This window comes from Danio rerio, chromosome 8 (genome assembly GCF_049306965.1).
Source record: "Danio rerio strain Tuebingen ecotype United States chromosome 8, GRCz12tu, whole genome shotgun sequence".
Taxonomy (NCBI): Eukaryota; Metazoa; Chordata; class Actinopteri; order Cypriniformes; family Danionidae; genus Danio; species Danio rerio.
Window position 1 is genome coordinate 25,752,337 of NC_133183.1, and position 23,465 is coordinate 25,775,801.

A 23,465-nucleotide genomic window follows, 5' to 3' on the forward strand; every position below is an offset into this window, starting at 1 on the left:
CATTTAAATTGTAATTTTGCCATAATTTTTACTTGTATGTTACACACATCAATTCAATTTGGGTTATGCTTTTTTAATTCAGTTTAGCAACTTCTAAATCATTTAAATATGTAATTTACGTATTGCAGCTATTATTGGATATGGCAAATGTGATTTGTATAATTTTTCATTTTGCAGGAAACTTACAGAATGCTAATTGAAATGATTAAATACATGACATTTTACATATTGCATTACAGTTTTGCATATTGCTAAAATATTTACTATAAATAACTATATTAATATAATTACCATACATATACCTAAATATTACTTTTTTTTGCTACTGATATGCTTCCATCATTTTAATCTTATGATGTACAGTGAGGATCATTTATATAATACAAGCAGAAAATTCATTAATATTGAGAAATATTACATTTTAAAATAACTTATTTTAAATTTAATATGTAATTTATTCTAACGACATGGGTGAATAATCATCAAGAAATAGTCCAGTTATGTACTGTAATTATCAATGATGAAAATACGTAATAAAATACAAGATCAATATATTTTTTATCACTTTTAATCAATGTAAGGGATTCCTGCTGAATAAACATTTAATATCTGTCCATTTAAAATAAATTGATCAATCAATAACTACAAACATTTAGCTTTCCATTGATTACAAAATAAACTGGACAATAAAATCATTCCTATTTTTGTAGGGTTTTTTTTCCGTAAGTTTGCTTGATAATATAGAGCCGATCGTTCATTTACTTTCATATTTCGTGTATGCAGCTGTGGACCTCTTGGAGAAAATGCTGGTTTTGGACACTGATAAGCGGATTACAGCAGCAGAGGCTCTGGCACATCCATACTTTGCCCAATATCATGACCCGGATGATGAACCCGAAGCAGAGCCTTTTGACCAGAGCTTTGAGAGCCGAGAGCTGGATATTGAGGAGTGGAAACGTGAGTCGAAGTTTAATTAAGTTGCTGAGTACAATGAACAACAATAACCACCATATTGAGAAAGCGGCAGCAACAACAACAGCAACCTCTCCATAACTTCATCCTCTAATGCTAGAGATGTTCAAGGCTGGTTCAGTATGAGACTGCTGCTGTCAGTTAACACTAAAATTTTATTTATTTGTCAACATAATAATTTAATGTATTATTTAGTTATCATTTATTTAGCACTATTTTGTTTTGCTCTATGGTTTTACCAAAGCTACATAGTTATCCAACATTACTAGCCACTCATTATTTTCACTAGCCACAATTTCACAAACAATTTATTCAACAAAAATGTTCTTAAAAAAACAAGTTTGTCTAGGCTAAAGGTCCCAGATCACCAGATAACTATACATAAATGGAAAGTTAATATCATGTTAAAGCAATGTTATTGTAAAACATGATAAATTAAAAGTGTTAACAAATTTAACTATAGGCAAAAGAAAGCAAGTGAAAAACATTCTGTGTGCAGTAATGAAAGGATGTCTGCGTGCACATGGTTAATGTTAGGCTCATTAATGATCTGTAAAAGAATGGTGAAAGCGAAAGCGGCAACCACTGCTGTTTACGAAAAAATCTCTTTAAAGCAGCATCGTTTTATTTCCAGTCTATTTCAAAGTGAAGCAATCACACCAGTTGCGATACTAAAGCCCTCATCGGTGAGTTAGGATTGTCTGTATCCCACTGTGCGCCTGATCATCCTCTCATTCTGTATTAATCTGCTTTTTTTTGCTTGTGCAAACAGTTATTTTTGTCAGTTGTGCTGCTTCTTGATGCTAAGATCACATTTGCACACATATTAGCAAACGATCAGAAACTAAAATTCTATTTTTTAGTGACAAGCCAGCACTGGAAATTTGAAATAATTTTCAACCTACCCAAGTGGTTAGTGGGAGTGTCTGTCTAACCCACCAAAGCTAAAATCTACCCACATTTGGCAGGTGTTAATTTCAAGCCCTCTAAATAGGGCAAAATATTGGCTTTTACTTTTACAGATTTAAAGGAGAAACATTATAAATGGAACTTGCGTAAATCAGTACCTTAAAAGTCTGTCAGGAAAACATGCAGTTTTTTATGACTTTGCTGTCTGTTACATTGTTTTCATAAACTGTACAAAAACATATGCAAACTGTTGATTTGGTAACAAAACAACATTAGTTTTTTTTTTTTGTTTGGGGGATTTGTTAGACTAGACAACACTAGTTGGTTACAAAATTTACTTTAAAATGTTAATATTATTTTTTATTTTAATTATAAGGGCTCTTACATATTAAATTAAAAAGGTCTATAAAATTTTTTGGAAACATTTAATTTGCGTTATTAATTATTTCTACTCCTCATACTATTTTTTTTTTTTTTTTTTTACAGCTGAGTAATAGTACAAAATAAAGATGTAATACTAACTTTAATGTAATTTTAATTTTTTTTTGTACAATTTTCTGTTGTTTTTCTTTTTAAACGTCACCTTTTTCATCCAGTGTTTGTATAAACATTGTTAATTGTTTTAATACATTTAAAATAGCTCTCTCCAAAACATGTAAATAGTGTCTGATCAGTTCATTTTAGTAGGAGATGTAGTTTTAAAGTCTGTTGCAGTCACACCCTTAATTGTCTTTTTTGTTTGTTTTGTTTCTGCTCAGGTCAGACATACGAGGAGATGATCAGTTTTGAGCCTCCAGTCTTTGATGTGGATGAAATGGAGTCTTGACCTTTTATTCTGGATGGCAGTCAAACCAACTGTACTACTTGTACAGAAAAGCTGTAATTTGCAGTATTGTAATCAGCAAGCCAGTCAGCTGTTTGACTTATTCTTTTCATTTACAGTATATATATATTTTTCCAAATATCGTCTTCTGGGCCAAACAGAAGGAAAAGATGTCTTAGAAAATAATTATTTTACTCTGTGAACCTCCAAAAAATGAAATTATTTTTTAACAGTTTGCTTGGTCAGTTTCACAATGTTCGTTTATGACATTCATGCAAGGCCACATGTAATTGTAATGTCTCCCTGAATATTCATACTACTTGGTTGTTCACTCTTTGTACAATGTATCACACTTGCAGTATATTATATTTTATTTTTAAATGTTCAAAAAACATTGTTCATTTACTTTCTGTTAAATATAGATATATTTTTTCCAATCAAATGAGCAATGTATTTAACAATTTTACAGCTTCTCAATCATTCTGATGGATGAAGAATGTAAATTGCTGCATTGGTGATATGTTCAGGCTGTTTGTAAATATATATGCTCCATTAGGCTGATGGAATCTTTACGCATTTTATTTTTGATCTTTTTCCCCACATATATTTTGTGTATGTTTCTTAGGGAATGAACATTTGATGTTGATTGTGTGCGTGCGTGCGTGCGTGCGTGCGTGCGTGCGTGCGTGCGTGCGTGTGTGTGTGTGTGTGTGTGTGTGTGTACCTGAGGTTGCTACTGTGAACTGTATGCGATCTGAATGAATGATTCTGCCTCCAGTAGCTGTTTTTAAAATACTATTAATTGAATGTTCAAATATGAAAGTAGAGTAAGATATTTATATACAGTTGAGGTGGTATTTATGAACCTGAAAGGCTGCATCTGTCCGCTTTAGCATCTGATATAGAAAACATGGACTCAAACACACCATTGTTTACTGAAAATAAAGGCCAATATTTTTCAGAAACGTCTGCTTTTTCATTTTGCTTGTTGGTTTGGTGTTGGACAACAGCGACTGAAGTTCATTCATTCATTTTCCTTTAGCTTAGTCCCTTTGTTTGTTAGGGGTTGGCACACCGGAATGAACTGCCAACTTATCTAGCATAAGTTTTTCGCAGGCCCTTCCAGCTACAACCCAGCACTGGAAAACACCCATACACTCTCACATACACACACTTTGGACAGTTTAGTTTATTTAACTCGCCTATAGCGCAGGTATTTGGACTGTGGAAAAAAAACCCACGCCAACATGAGGAGAACATGGAAACTCCACAGAGATTCGCCAAATGACCCAGCAGGGGCGTGAACCAGCAACCTTTTAGCCGTAATGTCGCCCATGACTGAAGTTATTGACTTCTTAATTCATGCATGCCTCTTGAGTATCATTTAATTATTACTAATTTAATTAAGCATGTTATCATTGAAATTACCTAAATAACATTATTGTTACCTCAAAAAAGTGAACCCAACGATAAATTAACCACTGTTGCTATGGTTACCCGATACTTTTTTAATTTAAGGGCCTTTGCCTATACTTTCTGTGTTCATCGTTTTTGGATTTAAATTTCATATCTTCGTCTACTTAAGTCACATATTTCTATAAATATTTTTACGACTTTTTAAAACATCCATTTTAAGTAAAAAAGTTGATCACAGTACGGTCTGTGAACGCGCTGAGGTCAAGACGCGCGTGTCCGGACGCGCGCGCATGCGCAAGTGCTACCCAAGCCGCCAACCAAGGGGCCAACATGGAGAGAAAAGGTAATCCCTTCCTTGACTTTCTCTGTATATTATTTACCGCCTTTGGAGCTAAAACGATTATACATGAGGCAAGGCGACTAACTTACATTCTGATTCCAATGAGTAGCGTAATTTTAATCCCCAAATGCGCATTTTTCTTGTTTTTGAGACGCATGGGCTGGTGTCTTTAGCGTTAGCATTTAGCCATTCAGTCTGCAGCTGAAGTGAGCTAAATATATTTTCCTCACGCCCCAGAGGCATGTTTTAATATCGGGTTGTATTTACTTCACTTCAGCGACTTCGTTTGTCTTTTGTTTTAGATAGACGTTAAACATACTAGCAGGCGCGTGCACGTATCAGCTGGATGAGAATTGAAAGCTTGTTTTTCCTCTTTGCTGTCGTGGAAACTTTAGGAATTTCCTTCAGACTCGCTTTTTTTTTGCATCCTTTCCGTCGTTATTAAAAACCTTCGTGTATTTGAAGCTCCACGTCTGCACTCATTTAAAGCGCTCGGTTCCTGTCACACTGTAAACACACAGCTGTGTATTGTTTATGTGCATTATATAAGATTACATAAGATCAGCGACGCCGGTCTGCGTAGCTCTTGTGTTATTGTCAGGTTATGTTTTGCTGTCATTGAGTTTGACGGATTATTATTTTTGTCATCATATCTGCATCTCATTTGTCACCAGTTCTGGCACTGCAGGCGAGGAAGAAAAGGGCCAAAGCCAAGAAGTCGACCAAGAAGTAAGTTTTGTTCTGTTAGTAATGTTACACTAGACCTAAGAGATGGGTCTTTAATATGGAAAGTATTTTGATTATAGGATGTAGTTGTACTGTTGTGCTATTAAAACAACACACCGCTGTTTTTATACATTTCCATATAGTGCTGTAGAACAGAATGAGTCATTGTAAGTTTGATCTGATTAATCAGTTTTTGTTGTTGAATCGTGTTCATCTGATAATATTGGTGAACATTTTGGCAGAACGAAGTCTGCATGCATTTTTAGCATGCATGGTAGAGCTGAACAATATATCGTATGAGCATCTATATCGCTGTGTGTGTATCTGCAATCGTCACATTGCAGAATTAAATTATTTATTAAAGATTAAAAGATAAAGATATTAGTACATTTTAGTTCTAATTAGTCTTACAATAATGTTCATGCTGTTTTTACAGGTTATTGTTCAATTTTTGAACTAAAATGCTGTTTCACTAACCAGAAAACCATGAAGGACTGTTTATTTATTATTTATTTTGCTTCTTATTTATGCAATTAAATGATAAAATAGAGTCATTTAAGTCATCTAGTGAAATGATATTGATATCGCAATATACAATGCTTAGCATAATTGCGTACACACCATTTTGAAATGAATATCTGTATCCATTTCTCAGTGAATATAGGCAATGTGTTTTGGTGCATTAAAACAAAACGGAATATTTTAGTCACCAAACTTATTTAGAAATTGAAAGATAATGCAGTTAAATTCAATCAACTAAATTTTAAACTAAATTTGTATTTAATATTTTTCTGTAACATAAATTTGGGTGTAATAGTTTTTGGAACGATATCATAAGTCATTTGGTCAGATAAGCTGAAGATTTGGCTTTAGTTCTGACTAGTCTAATGTATAGCTTCCTATTAAAAATATGAATTTAAAAGATAGATTTGTGAGGGGTTTACAAATATATGCTGAGCTCTGTATATCACAGTAAAAGAATATTTTTTCTAAATATCGTGTAGCCCTAATGCATGGTATAAAGTTGGGCCTTTTCACTTGAGTTTTAGTAATGATGTACGACACGGGTGTTTTTTTTGCAATGGGTGTTTAACCATGCATCGATACCTTTGCAGTCAGTGAAACGCATCCTAACGCTAACAGTGTTGCTAAATTTGATCAACATTTTATTTCAATAAAACAATTGATGTTGTTGAAAAGAAAACACAAGGCTTGCATTGACATCTTGGCTGAGTTTGACATTTTTAAAGTATTGCCATGCAAGTCAAGTTTATTTCTATTTGGTTTTTACAATATAGACTGTCAAAGCATTCAATTTGTAGTAGTAAACTAAAAAAGGTGTTAGCTTTGTACAAATTGTTTGATCAGGATTTAATTGAACTATAATTACAAAATCTGTTTTAGTTTAAAAATGAGGTTATATAATTGAATTATTCAGATCACTTTGTTTCAGTGTTGTTCTTAATTCACTAAAATAGTTGTTTTTCAGCCTTAGAGTCTTTATTAAACTTTCTGTAATTTAAGGCTTTAAAATGTCAGTAGATAAGTAGAAATGAGGAGATAGACAGAAGTCTATGACCATTGCATTAAATGTTTCTTGTCATGTATAAGTTATCTTCTCTATTGTTTTAAACTTTTTAATGTCAATGTACTGGAAAACAGATAATGTGTTTCTTTCCAGTTTCTCAGTAAATCTTTAGTCTTAATGTCTTAAATGTAAAATTTTTATTTGTAATTAAACTTTTTCTGTGTGTAACATATAAGCATGGGTTAGTATAAGTTTCTGATGGTATGGTAATATTGGATTAATATATCTAGGTTTTGTAATTGCTGCTCTAAAATAAGTTCCTTTTTAAATGTCTGGGTAAAAAAAAAAAAAAAAAAAACTTTTTCCCTATTGAACAAAATGCATTTTACTTTAATGAAACCTTTATAATATTTGGGAACAGGCTAAATAAATTAAATAAATCATTGACTTCTGCTCTTGTCATTAATTTCAAAAATAGATTTCTTTACCACACTATTAAAATAAACACAAAAAACTTACATATATTTTATTTTAGGTAAATATTACAAATTTGAACCTTTCCTAAATCACAGCAAACCTGGAAACCAGTTGTCATCCCATGTAAGGCTGTGTGGTTAATCAAAATCATATCGCAATCACGATTTGAAATGTTGTGATTAGCTAATCGCAAGAGGCTGCAGTATGAAATATGTATTATATAATTTTCTCCACCCAAAACAAATGAGTGCCTGCTGTCAGTGTGTGATAGACTTACTAGTCAATTGAGTGAGCACACTTTTGTTCTGCCCTATCAAAATTGCAACCGTTCTATGTGGAAAGCCAACAATAAAACTAACAGGAAAGCACGGACAAGTCTGCCGCTTCAGAAGCATGAATTGATGAATTCATATCAATGAAAAACATCATTCTAAAGGTTTCAAAGTCACAGACACTGAACAAAAAAGCTGTCACAGAATTGTTGCCAAAGCATGAGGAAATGCAGCTAAAAGTATTGCCAGTGACGCTCAATTTAGTAGCTAGCAACAGCAAAGTACAATTTCAGTGTTGTTTGCAGCTGTAACACCATATGAAAAAACATCAGAAAGGCCCCAGGAGATAACTAATGCCATAACTCACTACTGTTTGCTCTAGACAAAAATTTACAAGTATTTATAAACAAATTTGAATAAAAGTTGGAGTTAGTTAAAATCTTTTAAGCTCCTTTTTTTAACTAACATGCACTGCATTTTCGAAGTAAGAAGCTACGATACAGATTGTTGAGCAGAAGATTAACTACAGAATTAAATTGCAAGTTAAATCGAAATTGCCATATCTGTTAAAAAGAAAAAAGAAAAATCACAATTAGATATTTTCCCCAAATCGCACAGCCCTGGTCCTATGCCTAGTAACATATATGGTGAAATGGTTGTCAAAACATTTACAATCAAACAAAACATTATTAATTCATCTGAAACAATTCTTGACATTTTATTATTACTAGATTCAGAAAACTTTATTTCATTTTCATAACTGAGGATGGCAAAATAAACTAATAGGAACTAAAGAAGCTTTAGCTGTGACTGGGAAAATATTGAAGGTCAGGTTTGTGTGAACTTGGTTGACAGCAGCTTAAGAGACTACTGGCTGTCATTGAGGATAAGAGTCACCCAATAATGTTTTGATAGTTGTGTAAATATAGTCTTAACTAACAGAACCCATAACAGTCATCTGAATTCTTTTTGTATGATGAAAAACCGAGTTTGTCTCATATTTTCTAAACTATTAAAACATAAACTGATAATGTGAGAAAAGTTGAAGGTGTCTGATTAATATTTGGTTTGACTGTATATCGTGTCCTATAAGCTTCAAAGATTCTAATGTAAAAGGTCCAGGCTATAAGAGTTTACACTGTAAGAGGAGTGTCCCATATATACTGTGCTTTAATGCGTGTCCATTGACCTAAATGAAATGCACCATGATCCTCCCTCAGGCCAGCACACCCTCCACGCGGGGCATCACAACAGCAGCCTCCCCCTACAGAGACCCAGATACAAGAACCAGATGAGGAAATCCTCGGCTCTGATGATGAAGAACAAGAAGATCCCAATGACTATTGCAAAGGTGCAAAACACGGATCTATCTATCTCTTTTAATTGCTGAAGTTACTGTTCGATTATTAAAAATAGCTGAAATGACATCTCAGAAAGGCAAGAAGGCTAGAAGCAGGTCATGGTGTTGTTTTTTTGTTTTTTAAAGTATCTGCCAGTAATTTTTGTTTTTCTCCTAAATGTTCAACATGTAACCATTTAAAAAAAACTGATACTAATAGCATACATATAGAAATGTCTTATTTTATTTGTGTTTACAGCCTTATAGATGCATGCATTTTATATCTGTTAATTTTGTAATGTTTAATATAAAAGTAAGTCATATTCACATAATTGTTGACTTAATGAAGTTGAAGACACAACTATTAGAGGTTCTATGAAATTAATTAATGTGATATTTAACAGAGCAAGATAATTTCTTTCAAAAGTTACACCTTGAGATTATTTATACAGTAAAAACCCTATCTATATATTTTAGGTGTCAATGTCTGGTCAAGCTCTAGTTCTGTGTATTTTGCTCTAAGCGAGCTTTAATTTGATTACTCAAAATCAATTCCTTACAAAATGTGAATGAACCCAGCTGTAAAGGACAATCGATCAGCTTTAGAATGCATACCAGCTGAAAGATTTCTCTTGTTCTTTGGTTAGGAGGCTATCATCACGTGAAAATAGGGGACCTACTTAATAGTAAATACCATGTGATCCGTAAGCTGGGATGGGGGCATTTCTCCACTGTGTGGCTGGCCTGGGACATCCAGTAAGAGCTTTGTCTTCTTAATTGACATAAGACACATTTGATGTTCTCGCATATGTATAAGATCCTTTTTCTTCTTCTTTTTCCTTTTTTACAGAGGAAAGCGGTTTGTTGCAATGAAGGTGGTAAAAAGTGCAGAGCATTACACTGAAACGGCTCTGGATGAAATAAAACTACTCAGATCTGTGAGTATCCACATGAACCACTGCAACATTAAGGCTTTAAATAATTCAACCCTCATAATGCACGTAAAATCTGAAGATTAGATTTACTTGCGATTAATGGAAGTTTTACAAAACAGCCATAACCTTATTTAATGCGAAAAAAGTGTGAAATGTCATATATTATATTATATTATATTATATTATATTATATTATATTATATTATATTATATTATATTATATTATATTATATTATATTATATTATATTATATTATATTTTATGTATGAATGTATGTGCAATTTTCTTTATTTTGTTTTCAGGTCAGAAATACAGACCCTGATGATCCAAACAGAGAGATGGTTGTGCAGCTACTGGATGATTTCAAGATCTCAGGGGTCAATGGCACTCGTATCCTTGAAAATGCACAATGTTGTTGTGAGTGTGAAAGAGAAAATGGGTCAGGAAGTCTTCTAAGCAGTCGTCTCGTGCTATTTTAGCATACCCTAAATTCTTTTACAGAAACGCTGACTTTAAAACGGTTGTTTTCGAGATCCTGTTTTGCAGATAGATTTTTGAACATGTAATTTTGCCAACAGCAGATTCCTTTACTTGAAGTTTTAGATGTCTGCATGGTGTTTGAAGTTCTAGGGCACCACTTGCTTAAATGGATTATCAAGTCCAACTATCAAGGCTTACCTCTGCCCTGTGTGAAGAGCATCATTCGACAGGTAATTCAACACACCACCACACAACCAGATCAGTCTTCACCTAATTACCATGTAGCTAATTAGCCTCTGTCCTGGATCCGGTGGATCTGTTACAGATTAATTATTGTTTGCACTTGTTTTGTGTTTATGCTTTTATGAATAAAAATTGCTAATGAAAACACTGAGGTGGAGGAAAAAACATGATAACAGGGCATGATGTACATTATTTAACATTTTTTAGTAAGTATTATTTTTTTTAAATAATATTTTTATTTGTGTGTATTAAAGTGAGTATTAAATTTATACAGAGACAACATTTTGAAACATTAATAATATTAAAAAGTTTAATTAATCTTAACTTTGTCATCAAAGTAATCAGTTTTCACAAGACATTAAACAGCATAACTGTAAACAGCAAACCAGTTTAAAACAATGATATTAATAATGAAAATCTTTTTAAAGTTGCAAATCTATATTACAGTAATTTCTGACACATTATGTGACTGTAATGGTTGCTGAAAATTCAGCTTTACCTCAATTTCAGGAATAAGTTGCATTTTTAAATAAATAGATTTTAAATTGCAGTATAGTTTTAATTAATGTAACTTAATGTAATAAAAAAATCATACACATTTAAAAAAAAAAAATTGTATCTAGCCAGAATTTAAATATCAACATATTTATGTTATCTGTTATATATTGCTTTATCTTCTCCCTTCTTTGTCTCTGATACTTTTTTGCGCTTTATTTAGACACTTTGCGTATGCATTTTGTTTGTTAATATTTTATAGCATATTTTAATGTTGTTTTAAAGTTATGCTTATTCCTAGAATTGTTATAAAAACCAAAAAACTTTTAGTAACACATTTTTATTGTTCTGAAAGGCCATTAATGACCAACACAATCAATAAATAATGTTATTTAGCACTGAATAATAATTATTTTAAATTATGAGCCTTAATGTTATGTTCTCTTATGTTTAGAAAGATGCTAATGTTTGATATGTCTTTTACCTAATCTCTAAGGTTCTTCAGGGTCTGGATTACCTGCACACCAAGTGTCAAATCATCCACACAGACATTAAGCCAGAGAACATTCTGATGAGCGTGGAGGAGCTGTATGTCAGGCGACTGGCCGCAGAAGCCACTGAATGGCAGAAAGCAGGAGCTCCTCCTCCATCTGGATCAGCAGGTATAGCAGTTCTGCTTTCTCACATATGACTGTGTGTCAACTTCTTCTTACTATATTTTTGGTTGATCACACACTCATGTTAACACAACTTGTTGGTTAAGTTTTCTTACCCTCAAGCATGCTGCTTATAAAGGGACAATTGATTTGTTTTTGTTAGCAGTCTCTGTGTCTCAGTTTCTTTTTTTTTATCTTCCAGTGAGCACTGCGCCTGCACCAAAACAGGTATGCTTTCCTCCTTTAACAAATACTTTTACACTATGTATTTTAGAAAATGAAATATACCCGAAGAAAACTTATTCAGAGAGTCAAGCTGATTCTTTAGTGCACTGAAGCTGGTTTGCAAAAGCTGATCTTTGTTGGAATAAAATATTATCTTAGGCTGTTGTTCTCAATGCCAGAAATGTTCTGGGTTTTGATGTTCTAAAAGGTTTTTGTTTTCACATTAATGTTGTACTTGAAAATGTTCTGTTCATCTAACCCTTTAAAAATGAGTTTTAAAACCCTTAAAAAACTCTTAACAAAACTTAACAAAAACTCTTTAAACTACAAAACAGTTTTCAAATAACAAAACAATTCAATAATAATAATATTAAATGTTGCTTTGAATTCCAGTTGAAAATATTTAATAAAAATGTAAATTAGTTATTTTAATGAATGAAATATTTATTATATTATGGCATTAAAACTGTGTTGTTGGCCATATTATTTTAAGTTTGTTAAATATATATTTAAAAAAACAAAATGCATCAATTACAAACTTTTAAACAATAATGTAATTTTACCTAATTTAAAAAAAACAGGATTATTTTTGGAAAGTTTTGCTTTAAAACATTAACACTATTAAATACCTTGCTCTTCCTTAGGCACCAAAAATGTCAAAAAACAAGAAAAAGAAGCTAAAGAAGAAGCAGAAGCGTCAAGCGGAGCTCCTGGAGAAGTGCATCATGGACTTGGAAGAGATGGAGATTGGGCCTGAGGGCAGAGAGGAAGAAGAGGACGACCCAGAATCCCCCAAATCTCCCTCCTGCGCCCCACTTAGACAGGCGTCACTGCAGGAAATTGCTACTGAGGACATAATAAGTTAGTTTCTATTTGTACCTTGTATAAATTATGGTTATTTAGAAGGTGATTTGTTACTCAAGTGTACAGTTAGTGGCAATGATGTAATATAAATGGAGCCATTATAACTTCGCTATTTTTTTGCATCCCTTGTAATAGTGGACACCAGAGAGAGACTAACATCAGATGCTTCAGTCGAGCTTAACTGTAACGGCTGCCTGCACTCCAGTAAAACACAGCCTGAGGAGGACGAGCAAGGAGACCTGCAGTATGGCCAGTTACTACAAGAGGACCACCATAACGCAAACGCAGGCCCAGAGGACACGGCTCAAAGCATGTATGAGTACTGTAATGGGGCAGAATCCCCTGAACTTGATCAGGCCTGTTATAGTAACGGCACCTCAGGCCAAGAGCAGCTGGAGGATGGAGAACTGGCAACCGAAGAGCAACATCAGCAAAAGACTAGAACCAGAGCCAGGGAACAGAACAAAGATAAGATAAAGGACGGTCAGTTCGAATTATATTCGTAATCATTTCCAGAAAACGTATGACATCTCTTTTAGATGTCCCTCCTGGCTTACTGCCAACTGTTTGTTTTAAATGGGTTGTTTTTATTTACTATCCCTTATAGTTTTAGATTCATGTAAACACAGTGAGAATTCTTGATGAGTCCGACTGCAGTAGTAGTTTGTAGTGAGGATGCATGGCTGTTTTTAATTGGCTCTTTTTCTGCTTGTAGACAAGTTGTCAGCTGGAAGCCTATTGGTCAACCCACTGGATCCGCTCAATGCTGACAAGATCAAGGTTAAGATTGCAGACCTTGGAAATGCCTGCTGGGTGGTAAGAGTCAGTCGAAATCCAAATTGTTGTAATTTCTTGAAGAAGTGCAGCTATACATAATGTAGTGTATTTTTTCTTAGCTATGATAATATTGATTTAAATTATGGAAAGAACACTATAATTTGGGGTAATTAAATTTTTAAAATTATTTTAAATTAATCAAAATGCCTGTAAAGACACTTTTTTTAATGAAAGGTTCAAGTGACACTAGTATTGCTGAAAATCCAGCTTTGCCCATCACAAGAATACATAGAATTTACATTATATACATTTTACATAATATATATTTCACAATAAATTATTTTTATCGTATGTTTAATCAAATTATTGGTTTTACAAAATGTAATAAAGATGTTACTAGTACCACATTTTTAAATGGAAGTTTATTTGGCTCCAAACACTTTAACTTAGATTTGAATTATTATTATTATTATTATTATTATGATACCTGGAAATCAATGAGCTTTCGAAGATGTCATTTAGCAGCAGTTTCAAAAATCACAGAGGATTATCTTATCAGAGATGTAGCTAACACCTACATCTTGTTCGTGTTTTTGTGTGTGGAAATTTAGCAAAATGACTTCTAAAGTGACATGGAGATATATTTTGCTGAGTCTACTTTTTTAGATGATTCACAGACTTTTATTAAGAATTATAATATAGATAAAAGTTTATTTAATTTAGTTTTTTCATTTTAACACAATTCGCTTGTTAAGTCGTGAGATATGGAATACTGTTTCAGGACCATGCCGCTGCTCAATTGAATTGAGAAAATGTTTGTTTATGAGCACTTCATAATCATATCACACATCAAAGTGAACTTTATATAAAATAAGGGTGTTCAAAACAGTCTCTCGACTTGCTGCATCATTAACCCAAATATTTTAACAATTTATAAAAAATGAATCACTTTCTGGCCATTGGATATTAGGCATGGATGTATATATTGCGATCCTGATTTTCAAAATATTACAGTTCTTTTTAAATCCTTATTATTACCATTTGTTGACTCTCGTCATACAGTTTAATAGAGCAATTGGACCCGGAAGTCGCTTCACGTGACGTCACACTTAACAAGCGGATATTATTTTGCTGAGAGCTGCTTATAGGTATTTTTCTGTCCTTCAGCACAAGCACTTTACTGAAGACATTCAGACCCGACAGTACCGCTCTTTGGAGGTGCTGCTGGGATCAGGATACAACACACCCGCTGACATATGGAGCACGGCCTGCATGGTGAGGAACTAACCGCCAACACTTTCATCAGTTTGATTTGTTAATCAGCTGTATTTTTACATAAATCCTCATATATGAACAGTTCAAGCTTTAATGTTGGGTTGCTCTTTCGTTCCAGGCGTTTGAATTGGCCACTGGTGATTATTTGTTTGAGCCCCACTCTGGTGAAGATTATTCCAGAGATGAAGGTAAAGCACAGTTTTTACATTCAAAATCTTCTCTTTAACATAAGATCAAATATTATGAATGTTTTTATTTTACTAAAATTAAAATTGTGTCCATGCCTGAAGTAAGAGACCTGCTTAGTTTTAATGAGACTGACAAATAATTGAAGGGATAGTTCACCCCAAAATTGAAAATGTACTTCCCCTCCTGGGGTTTTTGAGTGTTTTTATTCTGTTGAACATGAAAGAAGATATTTAGAAGAATGCTGAAACCTGTTACCGTTGACTTCCATAGTAGGAAAAACAAATGGCAGTCAATGTCTTCAGGTTACCAGATTTTTTCTTTTGTGATTAACAGAAAAAAAAAACAAACGGGTTTGAAACGAGTTGAAGGGTGAGTAAAGGATGACAGAACTTTCAGTTTTGGGTGAACTATGCCTTACAAGTAATTAAAAGGCATAATGTACTGCAATATATTAATATAACAATGCTTTGAGGGTTGTAATCCTGTGTTTATTTCCCTGCTAACAATCGGAGCCTGCTATTAAATGCATGGAAATTTGGTCTCTTTCAACTTCCTCTTCATATTTACTTCCTCCATCTTTCACCCTCTGCTTCTGTCTGCTTTTGACTCATATTTTTGCTCCTCTTGATCTCGTCTTCCTTGTTAAACTAAGACATAATTATGTATGTTTTGCATGCCTTACTGAGTGTGGGAAGAATTTGTGCGCTCACAACTTAATTTATTACCCATCAGTCAAGCTCAGTTAGCGGTTTCCAAGAAATTCTGTCATCTCAGATCTAATAGTGTTTGCACTGGAGGGTGAACGTTGTTTAAACACTTCGGTTATGTTAGTCGTGTTCAGAATTTGCATGTATTATTAAGCCACGTATGATTGCTTGAAGTATGAGATCTAATGAGCTTAATCTGATGAAGTGATATCGTAAGCCAATCTTTTGTTTGCAGAAGTGCAGCATTTCATGAGAAGTGTAGCAGGTGCGGAGGTTTTATTTGTAAATTGTGCATTGTGGCCTTTCTGTATCTGCAAGATGTTTAGCAGAATCAGGTCAGACTAGAAATCAAACAGACATTCAGGAAAATCAGTAATGCAGCATAATTCTTCTGCTGAAACATTGTTGTTTTTCTTGTGGTTGACCACACTGCACTGTAATCAGCTGATGTCATCTTCCTGAATATAAAGCTAGCAGAGTTAGATCATACTTCAGCTCTTTCAAAGAGGAACATAGATATAGTATTTTTAGTTCTCTATTTTTGCAGTAGAGAACATTGCCTATTGCTACGTTTCATTGGTTTTCATGGTTCAAGTTGAAATGATTGTGCTGCATTTTGTTTTAAATCTTAATAATTAAGCACCCCTGTTGGGTTTATTAGTGCACTTTGGCAAATCCTTAAGTAGTTTGAACAGTCTTTTTATAGTCTGTGCAATTAGTTATCTTGTATTTAAAAATGTGTATATACAGTTGAAGTCAGAATTATTAGCCCTCCTGTTTTTTCCCCCATTACTGTTTACATTTTCTGTTTATGATGACAACAAATCATATTTTACTAGATATTTTATTATTTTTAAGACACTTCTATACAGCTTAAAGTGACATTTAAAGGCTTAACTCGGTTAATTAAGTTACTTAGGCAAGTTAGGGTAATTAGGCAAGTTTTATAACAATGCTTTGTTCTACAGACAGTCGAAACAAAAATATAGCTTAGAGGGGCTAAGAATTTTGACCTTAAAATGGTTTTTAAAAAATTCAAAACATCTTCTATTCTAGCCAAAATAAAACAAATAAGACTTTCTCCAGAAGAAAATATATTATCATCATTTGGGAAAAATTTAAAAAAGAAAGAAAATTCAAAGGAGTGGCTAATAATTCTGACTTCAACTGTAATTTTTTTTCCCATACAAATAATCACAAAATGGTGAGTGTGTTTTTGTGCTGGAATCTAAGCTAGTTTAGGTATTTCTGCTAATATGGCATTACATAATAAATTTCTATATTCGTCATGGATGAATAAATGTGTTTTGAAGTAATAGATATGACACTAAAATGGCTAAAGTAATGAATAAATATGATGTTAAAATAGTTGGCAGCAGGTCTATGAGGCAGGTCTATAATGTTTGATTAAATCATTTTCTAGTTTATGTAAATTTATTTCATTTATTTATTAGTTTGTGCAAAATGGATATTTTGTGCTGATATTCAATCCTGCTGTTGTGTGATTTTACTTACCTGCATAATATCTTATAAAAAAAAACAACCCATACTTTTAGTAATTGTTAATTAGGCATGGGCCGGTATAAGATTCTGATGTTATGATAACTTTCAATTAAAAGTATCACGGTTTCTTGGTATTGAGCTTACTGCTCTAAAATACATTCTTTTTAAATATATGTGTGTGCAAAACAAAAACATTTTCCCCTTTGAACACAATATATTTTATTTTGAGAAACATAATATTTTGGAGAAGTAAACATGTCAGGCTAAATCATTCAGCATTATTAACTTCTGCTGTTTTCATTGGTTTCAAAAATACAAATTTTATTACAATTATAAACGGCATCTTTATATATCTTTTCTGCTGGAGATACTGTTATCCTAAAAAAAAAAAAAATAAAAGTTAATAAAAAAATCTTACATATACCATAGGAGTGGTATAGCATAAGATTTTGACATTTTTAAAACCTTGACTTTGCAAACCATGCTATACCTTGAAAACAGTTGTCATCCCATGGCTATTGCTCCATTGTACCCACCACAATTTTAATATTTCTGCATTTGGGTGTTCCTGAGGTGATGGAATGTGACTCTAATAAATCATCAAAATCAGGTGTTCAGCAGAGCCTTTAAAAAAAAAAAAAATTACAAAACATTTTTTTTTATTCTGATTGCTTTCCAAACTGTCATGTACCTTAACTTTTGTTCTTGTCATAATTCACGATACTGTCCCATGGTTTTCCTGCTTTCCATGATCATATTCTCTCTCTTTCTCTGTGTCTCTGACTTCCCTCTGTCTCCCAGACCACCTTGCTCTCATTATTGAGCTTTTGGGGCACATTCCCCGTCATTATGCTCTGAGCGGGAAATTTTCACAGGAATATTTCTGCCGAAAAGGTACGCCTGTCAGTCAGGTTGAGCCCTGTCCTGAGAGAGAGAAACATTTGAAGGAAAGAATGGAGATTCAGCAGCTTGTGTAAGACCAAAACTATATCCCAGCAAATCTAAAGTTGTTCACGAGAAGCACAATAGAGGAACTGTTCAAAGCTTCAAAGAGTAGCATGACTTGGCTTGAAGCGCTACCAGAAACAGATTTCTGCTTCACACAAGTCTGATTCTTCTACCAATCTTTAATCTGAATCTGGGATCTGAAAGAGTGCTGTCGGGACAAGGCTGCATCTCCTGGACTTCCCTCTCGCCTCTGTTCTCTCAGGACGGGTGAATGAATGAGTGTATTAACAGTGTCTGATAAAGATGTATGTTGTTTGCTCCTCCACCTCACTGTCCTCGCCACCCCCCCCCCTACTGCTCGACACTGTCTGTTTGTGATGTAGACCACATTGCTTTGATCATTGAACTGCTTGGGGTCGTCCCACGCAAACTCGTACTGACCGGGAAATACTCCAAGGAGTTTTTCAGCAAGAAAGGTAACAACGTCGTCATGGCTAATTAAGATCATTTAGAGAATTACATTGGATTGAGCGTGTGAAATGAGGATGTACCATGTTGTTCAGTATGGAGGACCAGGAGTGCCAGTTAGAAATAAAACAAAGTGGCTTCCAGAAAGCCAATCACTAGCGTATGTTTTGGGACATAACATATCTGGATGGACCTATATAAAGTAATGGAAAGAATATTTACTAATACACTGTCTTTTCAATTTACAGCTTTATTTTAGGAAGCAAGCTTTCTCTCACAGTCTCCTCTTCAGACTAAGAACAAAGATTTAACATAATTAAATACAGAGTTTGACTAAATATTTGACCCAAACTGTGTACATATTGTTTACATGATTATTTTATCATTATTGTTTTTTTTTTATTTGTTCATTTAATTTTTTATTGTTTTTTTTTATTTTCTATATTGTATAAAAAGTTAATTAATTTGCATTGAAAAATCTGACCCCTTTTAAGCTAAAATATTGTATATTGTATTATACAAATGTTATGAAATGTTATAAATAATTTATTATTGTATGCTATACTTAATAAATTAAATAATAAAACAAAGAATCAAATTAACAATTGAATAATTAAAGCATAAAATTTATATAAACAAATCACAATTTAAACAAACAAATAATGCTCAAATAAAAAGACCTATATAAAAGTTTATTTAAATTGTTTTTAAATGTAATTTAATAAGCAATAAAACATTTGAAAGCAATTATTAAATGTATAAATAAAATTAATTCATGTTTTAAAATAAAGTTTAATCAAACAGTAAAAAAAAGTATAATATTTTTAATGCACATTTTAAATGGCTTTTTAAAAAGGCATTTTGACAAATGCTATTCTCTCTCTATTTGCCACTTGGTTCCATTACTTTAGCCACATGCTTTTCTTGAGTTGAAAATAAATCGAGTTAAAAATGTCATTGGACAGTCCACATGTGGGACCAACCAATCAACTTTCGCCTCAAGTTGAGCTTAACCCTCTCTCACTTGTAAATGAAACGTGCATTGATCTGAACAAATAGCTGACAACGCCTAGTTCCAACTCATGTTTGTTATAATACATCACCGTTTCACACTGTCTAGTGATGAAATATTAAATAATAACAAATAAAAGCAACAAAATAACAGGATACTATGTTTTGATTTTGATGCATCATTACAAAATACAAGCTCTTTAAATCTCATAGAAAGCACTGCTGTGTATGTCAAAAACGTTAAAAAAAATGAACCGATTGATTTCATGGGCCAGACTCACCTCAGATTGATAGTTGACCTTGCCACTGTAAACTAAACCGTTTTTCTCCCCAAACCTTCTATATTATTATACTTATTTTATAATTTTAGATTAATTTGCAATAGAGGATTTGTTTTTTAGAGGATTGGAGGGGCACTTATTTTATTATAATTATCAATCTAAGGTGAGTCTGGCCTGTTCTACATTTTATTTCTAACTGACACTCCTGGTCCTTCATAGTTCAGTAACTTGGAGTTGTTAAAGATTTGGGAAAAAAAAAAAAAGATTCTCACTAAGGCTGCATTTATTTGATCAAAGACACTGAAAACTATAAGTCACATGATCAATTAAATGATTGCTTAATAAAAATATTAATTGTTTTTATAAAGATATCTTATTGTCCCTGTTTTTTTTTAATGGGATTGTATTTATATATAAATGTAAATATAAATGTAATTTTGTATGTTAAAGCATTTTGCAATCAGCATGAACTCATAATTTTTTTATTTAATGCATTTTATGTATTGGCATCAGTGCACATTATTCTTTGAAATGAAAATTTTAATCTATAATAGGGCTGCACAATATATCACTTTAGCATCAATCTAGCAGTGTAGGAATACGCATTAGTCACATCACAGAACGTGCAATATGGAGTCAGGGTTATATTTGCGCAGGTACAGCAGTTCAGAACACGTAAGAATTTTGGAGTCATATCAGTTTAACCATAATAAAGTGAAAGTTTATCAGTTGCTTGTGTTTTTAAGACCTGTGTAAACCATTTTAAGCAAGTTTAAAGCATTTTGGCACAAGGAATTATTACGTTTGTAGCTTAAACAAAGATTAATTGTGCTTGATTGTTTACACAATGAAGAATATACAGCTTCAGTGTACATTTGATTTTATTTCTGTACCCGTATACTTCAGTTGTATATTTGCTCTACTTTATATCTGTTTGTAATTTAATAAATTGTATGTGCTCTAATACAAAATCACCCCAATCAATCTTAAATGATTATTTAAGTTGTCGCATTATAAATCGTAGAAAATGTAAATATCGCAATGTAATTTTTCCAATATCATGCAGCCCTAATCTGTAATATATACAAAATTCTATCATTTTCTTTCTGATCAATGTATAATTGCTCTAAAATATTTTTAAAAATTGCATTTAAAATGAAAGTGTGATATTTGTTTGTGGCTTGACATTCATTCCAAACACAAGATTAAACAAAACCATAAAGATTTCATTAGTTACCTTAAGTAAACACATCAACTAGCAGTATCTAACAATAAGCAGTATGTTTATTACAGTATTTAGGGATCTATTTATCTTTGTTGGTTTATTTAAAAGTAATTGTTGTTTCAGGTTTATTAAATATTTGCTTTTGAAATCATTGATTAATCAATTTAGTTGTTTAATGATGTCAAATGATACTGTAATATTACTTGTAGCCAAAAACTAGGGATGCTCTGGTCATTCTTTATTTGTCATAGAATGTATTATCAGCTAATACTGATCCAAAATTATTCAGAGCATCTCTTAAATAATAATAATAATAATAAAAATAATATATATATATATATATATATATATATATATATATATATATATATATATATATATATATATATATATATATATATATATATATATATATATATAGGCAATAGCATGAACTGAATAGAACCAGTAGCCTGGTCTCTGATAATGTGTTCTCTATAGGTGACCTGAAGCACATCACCAAACTGAAGCCATGGGGTTTGCTGGACGTCCTGATGGATAAGTACGAGTGGCCTCAGGAGGAAGCCCAAACCTTCAGTGATTTCCTGCTTCCTATGCTGGAGCTCCTGCCTGAGAAAAGAGCCACGGCTTCTGACTGTCTGCGACACCCATGGCTTGCCCTCTAGTGGCTTCTCCACGCCACTGCACACTTCAGGCCACCTAAAGAGACTGCAACAGATCACTTTCAGTTTATAGAGCATATCGGCATACTACTTTTTCTTCCGTTCATCCGAGTCATTCGTTTTGCTTGGGAGGAATAGCAAACCTGTCTTTTTGTTCTCAACTGTTATTATTATTATACATTTTTTTTTCCAGAGTTGAGAGGTTTATTGTGAGGGTCAAATCTGCCGAGATCCTTCCGCCATTCCTCTTATTTTGGTAAAGGATGACTTGTAGACCTAGGAAATTCCTGTTTGTTTTGATTTCCAGAAGTCGTGAAATGTTTTTTGCAGTTCTGAACGGAGACTGCAGCGTGATGCACATGAGATTTTTTGTTACTAGTTTTCAGAGATGGAAAGCGATGAGGGTTTTTGGAAAGGGAATTGTTGGTTTACCTTTATGACTGTAGAGTATAAATTAAGATTATTTTTGTTCGCCGCACCTCTGTGTTTCTCTCAACTATACAAGTGTCTTGTGTGCGTGTGCGTGCGTGTGGTTATTAGTTGAATAGGTTTTGAACTTGTCAGTCTCAGATTAGAATTTTTAAAGTCTTCTCACTCATGGTCAGTACATGAAGCTTCCATATAAAGTGAGTAAATGTTAAGGGTCACCAAAAATGATATTTGGGGGATAAAAAAAGAGAAAAAAAGAAGAAACATTTGTTCTCAGTGTGAGTGTGTGTTGTATGTATGTGTTTGTGCGCGCGCATGTGCATGCGTATGCGTGTGTGTCTGTATATATGTGTACCAAAGAGTTTGCCTTGATCTGTATATTACAGCCATGTACAGTTTTTAAAAGAAATCCTACTATTGCATCTAAGCTAAGAATAGAAGTGTTTTAATAAAGCATTTGGAAGATGGGTGCACATGTTTGTCTGTCTTTCTGTTCTCCTCCACCTAAAAGAAACTAAAAATAAAGTTAGGAGTAGTCTATCTTGCCACTTCATTAGATACACCTTACTAGTACAGAGTTAGTAGCTTTTGCCTTCAAAACTCCCTTAATCCTTCGTGGCATAGATTCAACAAAGTACTGGAAATATTCCTCTTAGATTTTGGTCCATGTTGACATGATAGCTTTACGCAGTTGCTGCAGATTTGTTGGCTGCACATCCATGATGCAAATCTCCCGTTCCACCACATCCCATGGTGCTCTATTGGATTGAGATCTGGTGACTGTGGAGGCCATTTGAGTACAGTGAACTCATTTTCATGTTCAAGAAACCAGTCTGAGATGATTCACACTTTGACATGGTGCATTAACCTACTGAAAGTAGCCATCAGAAGATGAGTTCACTGGTCATAAAGGGATGGACATGGTCAGCAACAATACTCAGGTAGGCTGTGCTGTTGACAGAAAGCTCAATACTTACTAATGGACACAAAGTGTACCAGGAAAATGTTCCCCACACCATTACACCACCACCACCAGCCTGAATCGTTGATGCAAGGCAGGATGGATCCATGCTTTCATGTTGTTGACCCCAAATTCACACTCTACCATCAAAATGTTGAAGCAGAAATTGACAATCATCAGACCAGGAAACGTTTTTCCAATCTTCTTTTGTCCAATTTTGTTGTGCCTGTAGCTTCAGTTTCCTGTTCTTAGCTGACATTAGTGGCACCCAGTTCGGTCTTCTGCTGCTGCCCATCTGCCTCAAGGTTCAACATATTGTGTGTTCAGAG

The 23,465-nt window shown here is 33.4% G+C and overlaps 2 protein-coding genes across 6 annotated transcripts in view; both read left to right on the forward strand.

Moving 5' to 3' along the window:
• The window catches only part of mapk14a (mitogen-activated protein kinase 14a), a 33,179-nt gene extending 29,510 nt beyond the window's left edge, over positions 1-3,669 (forward strand). For 2 of the 3 annotated variants that reach the window (XR_012383817.1, XM_005167061.5), the window contains exons 11-12: positions 784-957; positions 2,640-3,669. Coding sequence is in view for 2 of the 3 variants with exons in the window: in XM_005167061.5 (XP_005167118.1) it covers positions 784-957; positions 2,640-2,707 (242 nt within the window). In the remaining variant the exon portion in view is untranslated. 3 annotated transcript variants of the gene reach the window in all.
• A 741-nt stretch (positions 3,670-4,410) lies between these two features.
• srpk1a (SRSF protein kinase 1a) lies at positions 4,411-22,648 on the forward strand. Of its 3 annotated transcripts, none has more exons than XR_012383565.1 (16): positions 4,411-4,463; positions 5,135-5,189; positions 8,684-8,814; positions 9,450-9,558; positions 9,653-9,740; positions 10,040-10,127; positions 10,341-10,447; positions 11,452-11,617; positions 11,814-11,839; positions 12,481-12,697; positions 12,836-13,183; positions 13,416-13,516; positions 14,645-14,752; positions 14,871-14,940; positions 17,953-18,575; positions 21,565-22,648. XR_012383565.1 is itself a non-coding variant. In XM_017357280.3 (16 exons), exons 1-16 carry the CDS (start codon positions 4,451-4,453, stop codon positions 21,747-21,749), a joined length of 1,905 nt encoding a protein of 634 aa, XP_017212769.2. In that variant the 5' UTR covers positions 4,411-4,450; the 3' UTR covers positions 21,750-22,648.
• The last annotated feature ends 817 nt before the right edge of the window (positions 22,649-23,465 follow it).

Coding starts and splice junctions, on each gene's coding strand:
- srpk1a (XM_017357280.3), top strand. Junction 8,815..9,449: donor TCCCAATGACTATTGCAAAG/GTGCAAAACACG, acceptor TTCTTTGGTTAG/GAGGCTATCATCACGTGAAA. Junction 9,559..9,652: donor TGGCTGGCCTGGGACATCCA/GTAAGAGCTTTG, acceptor CCTTTTTTACAG/AGGAAAGCGGTTTGTTGCAA.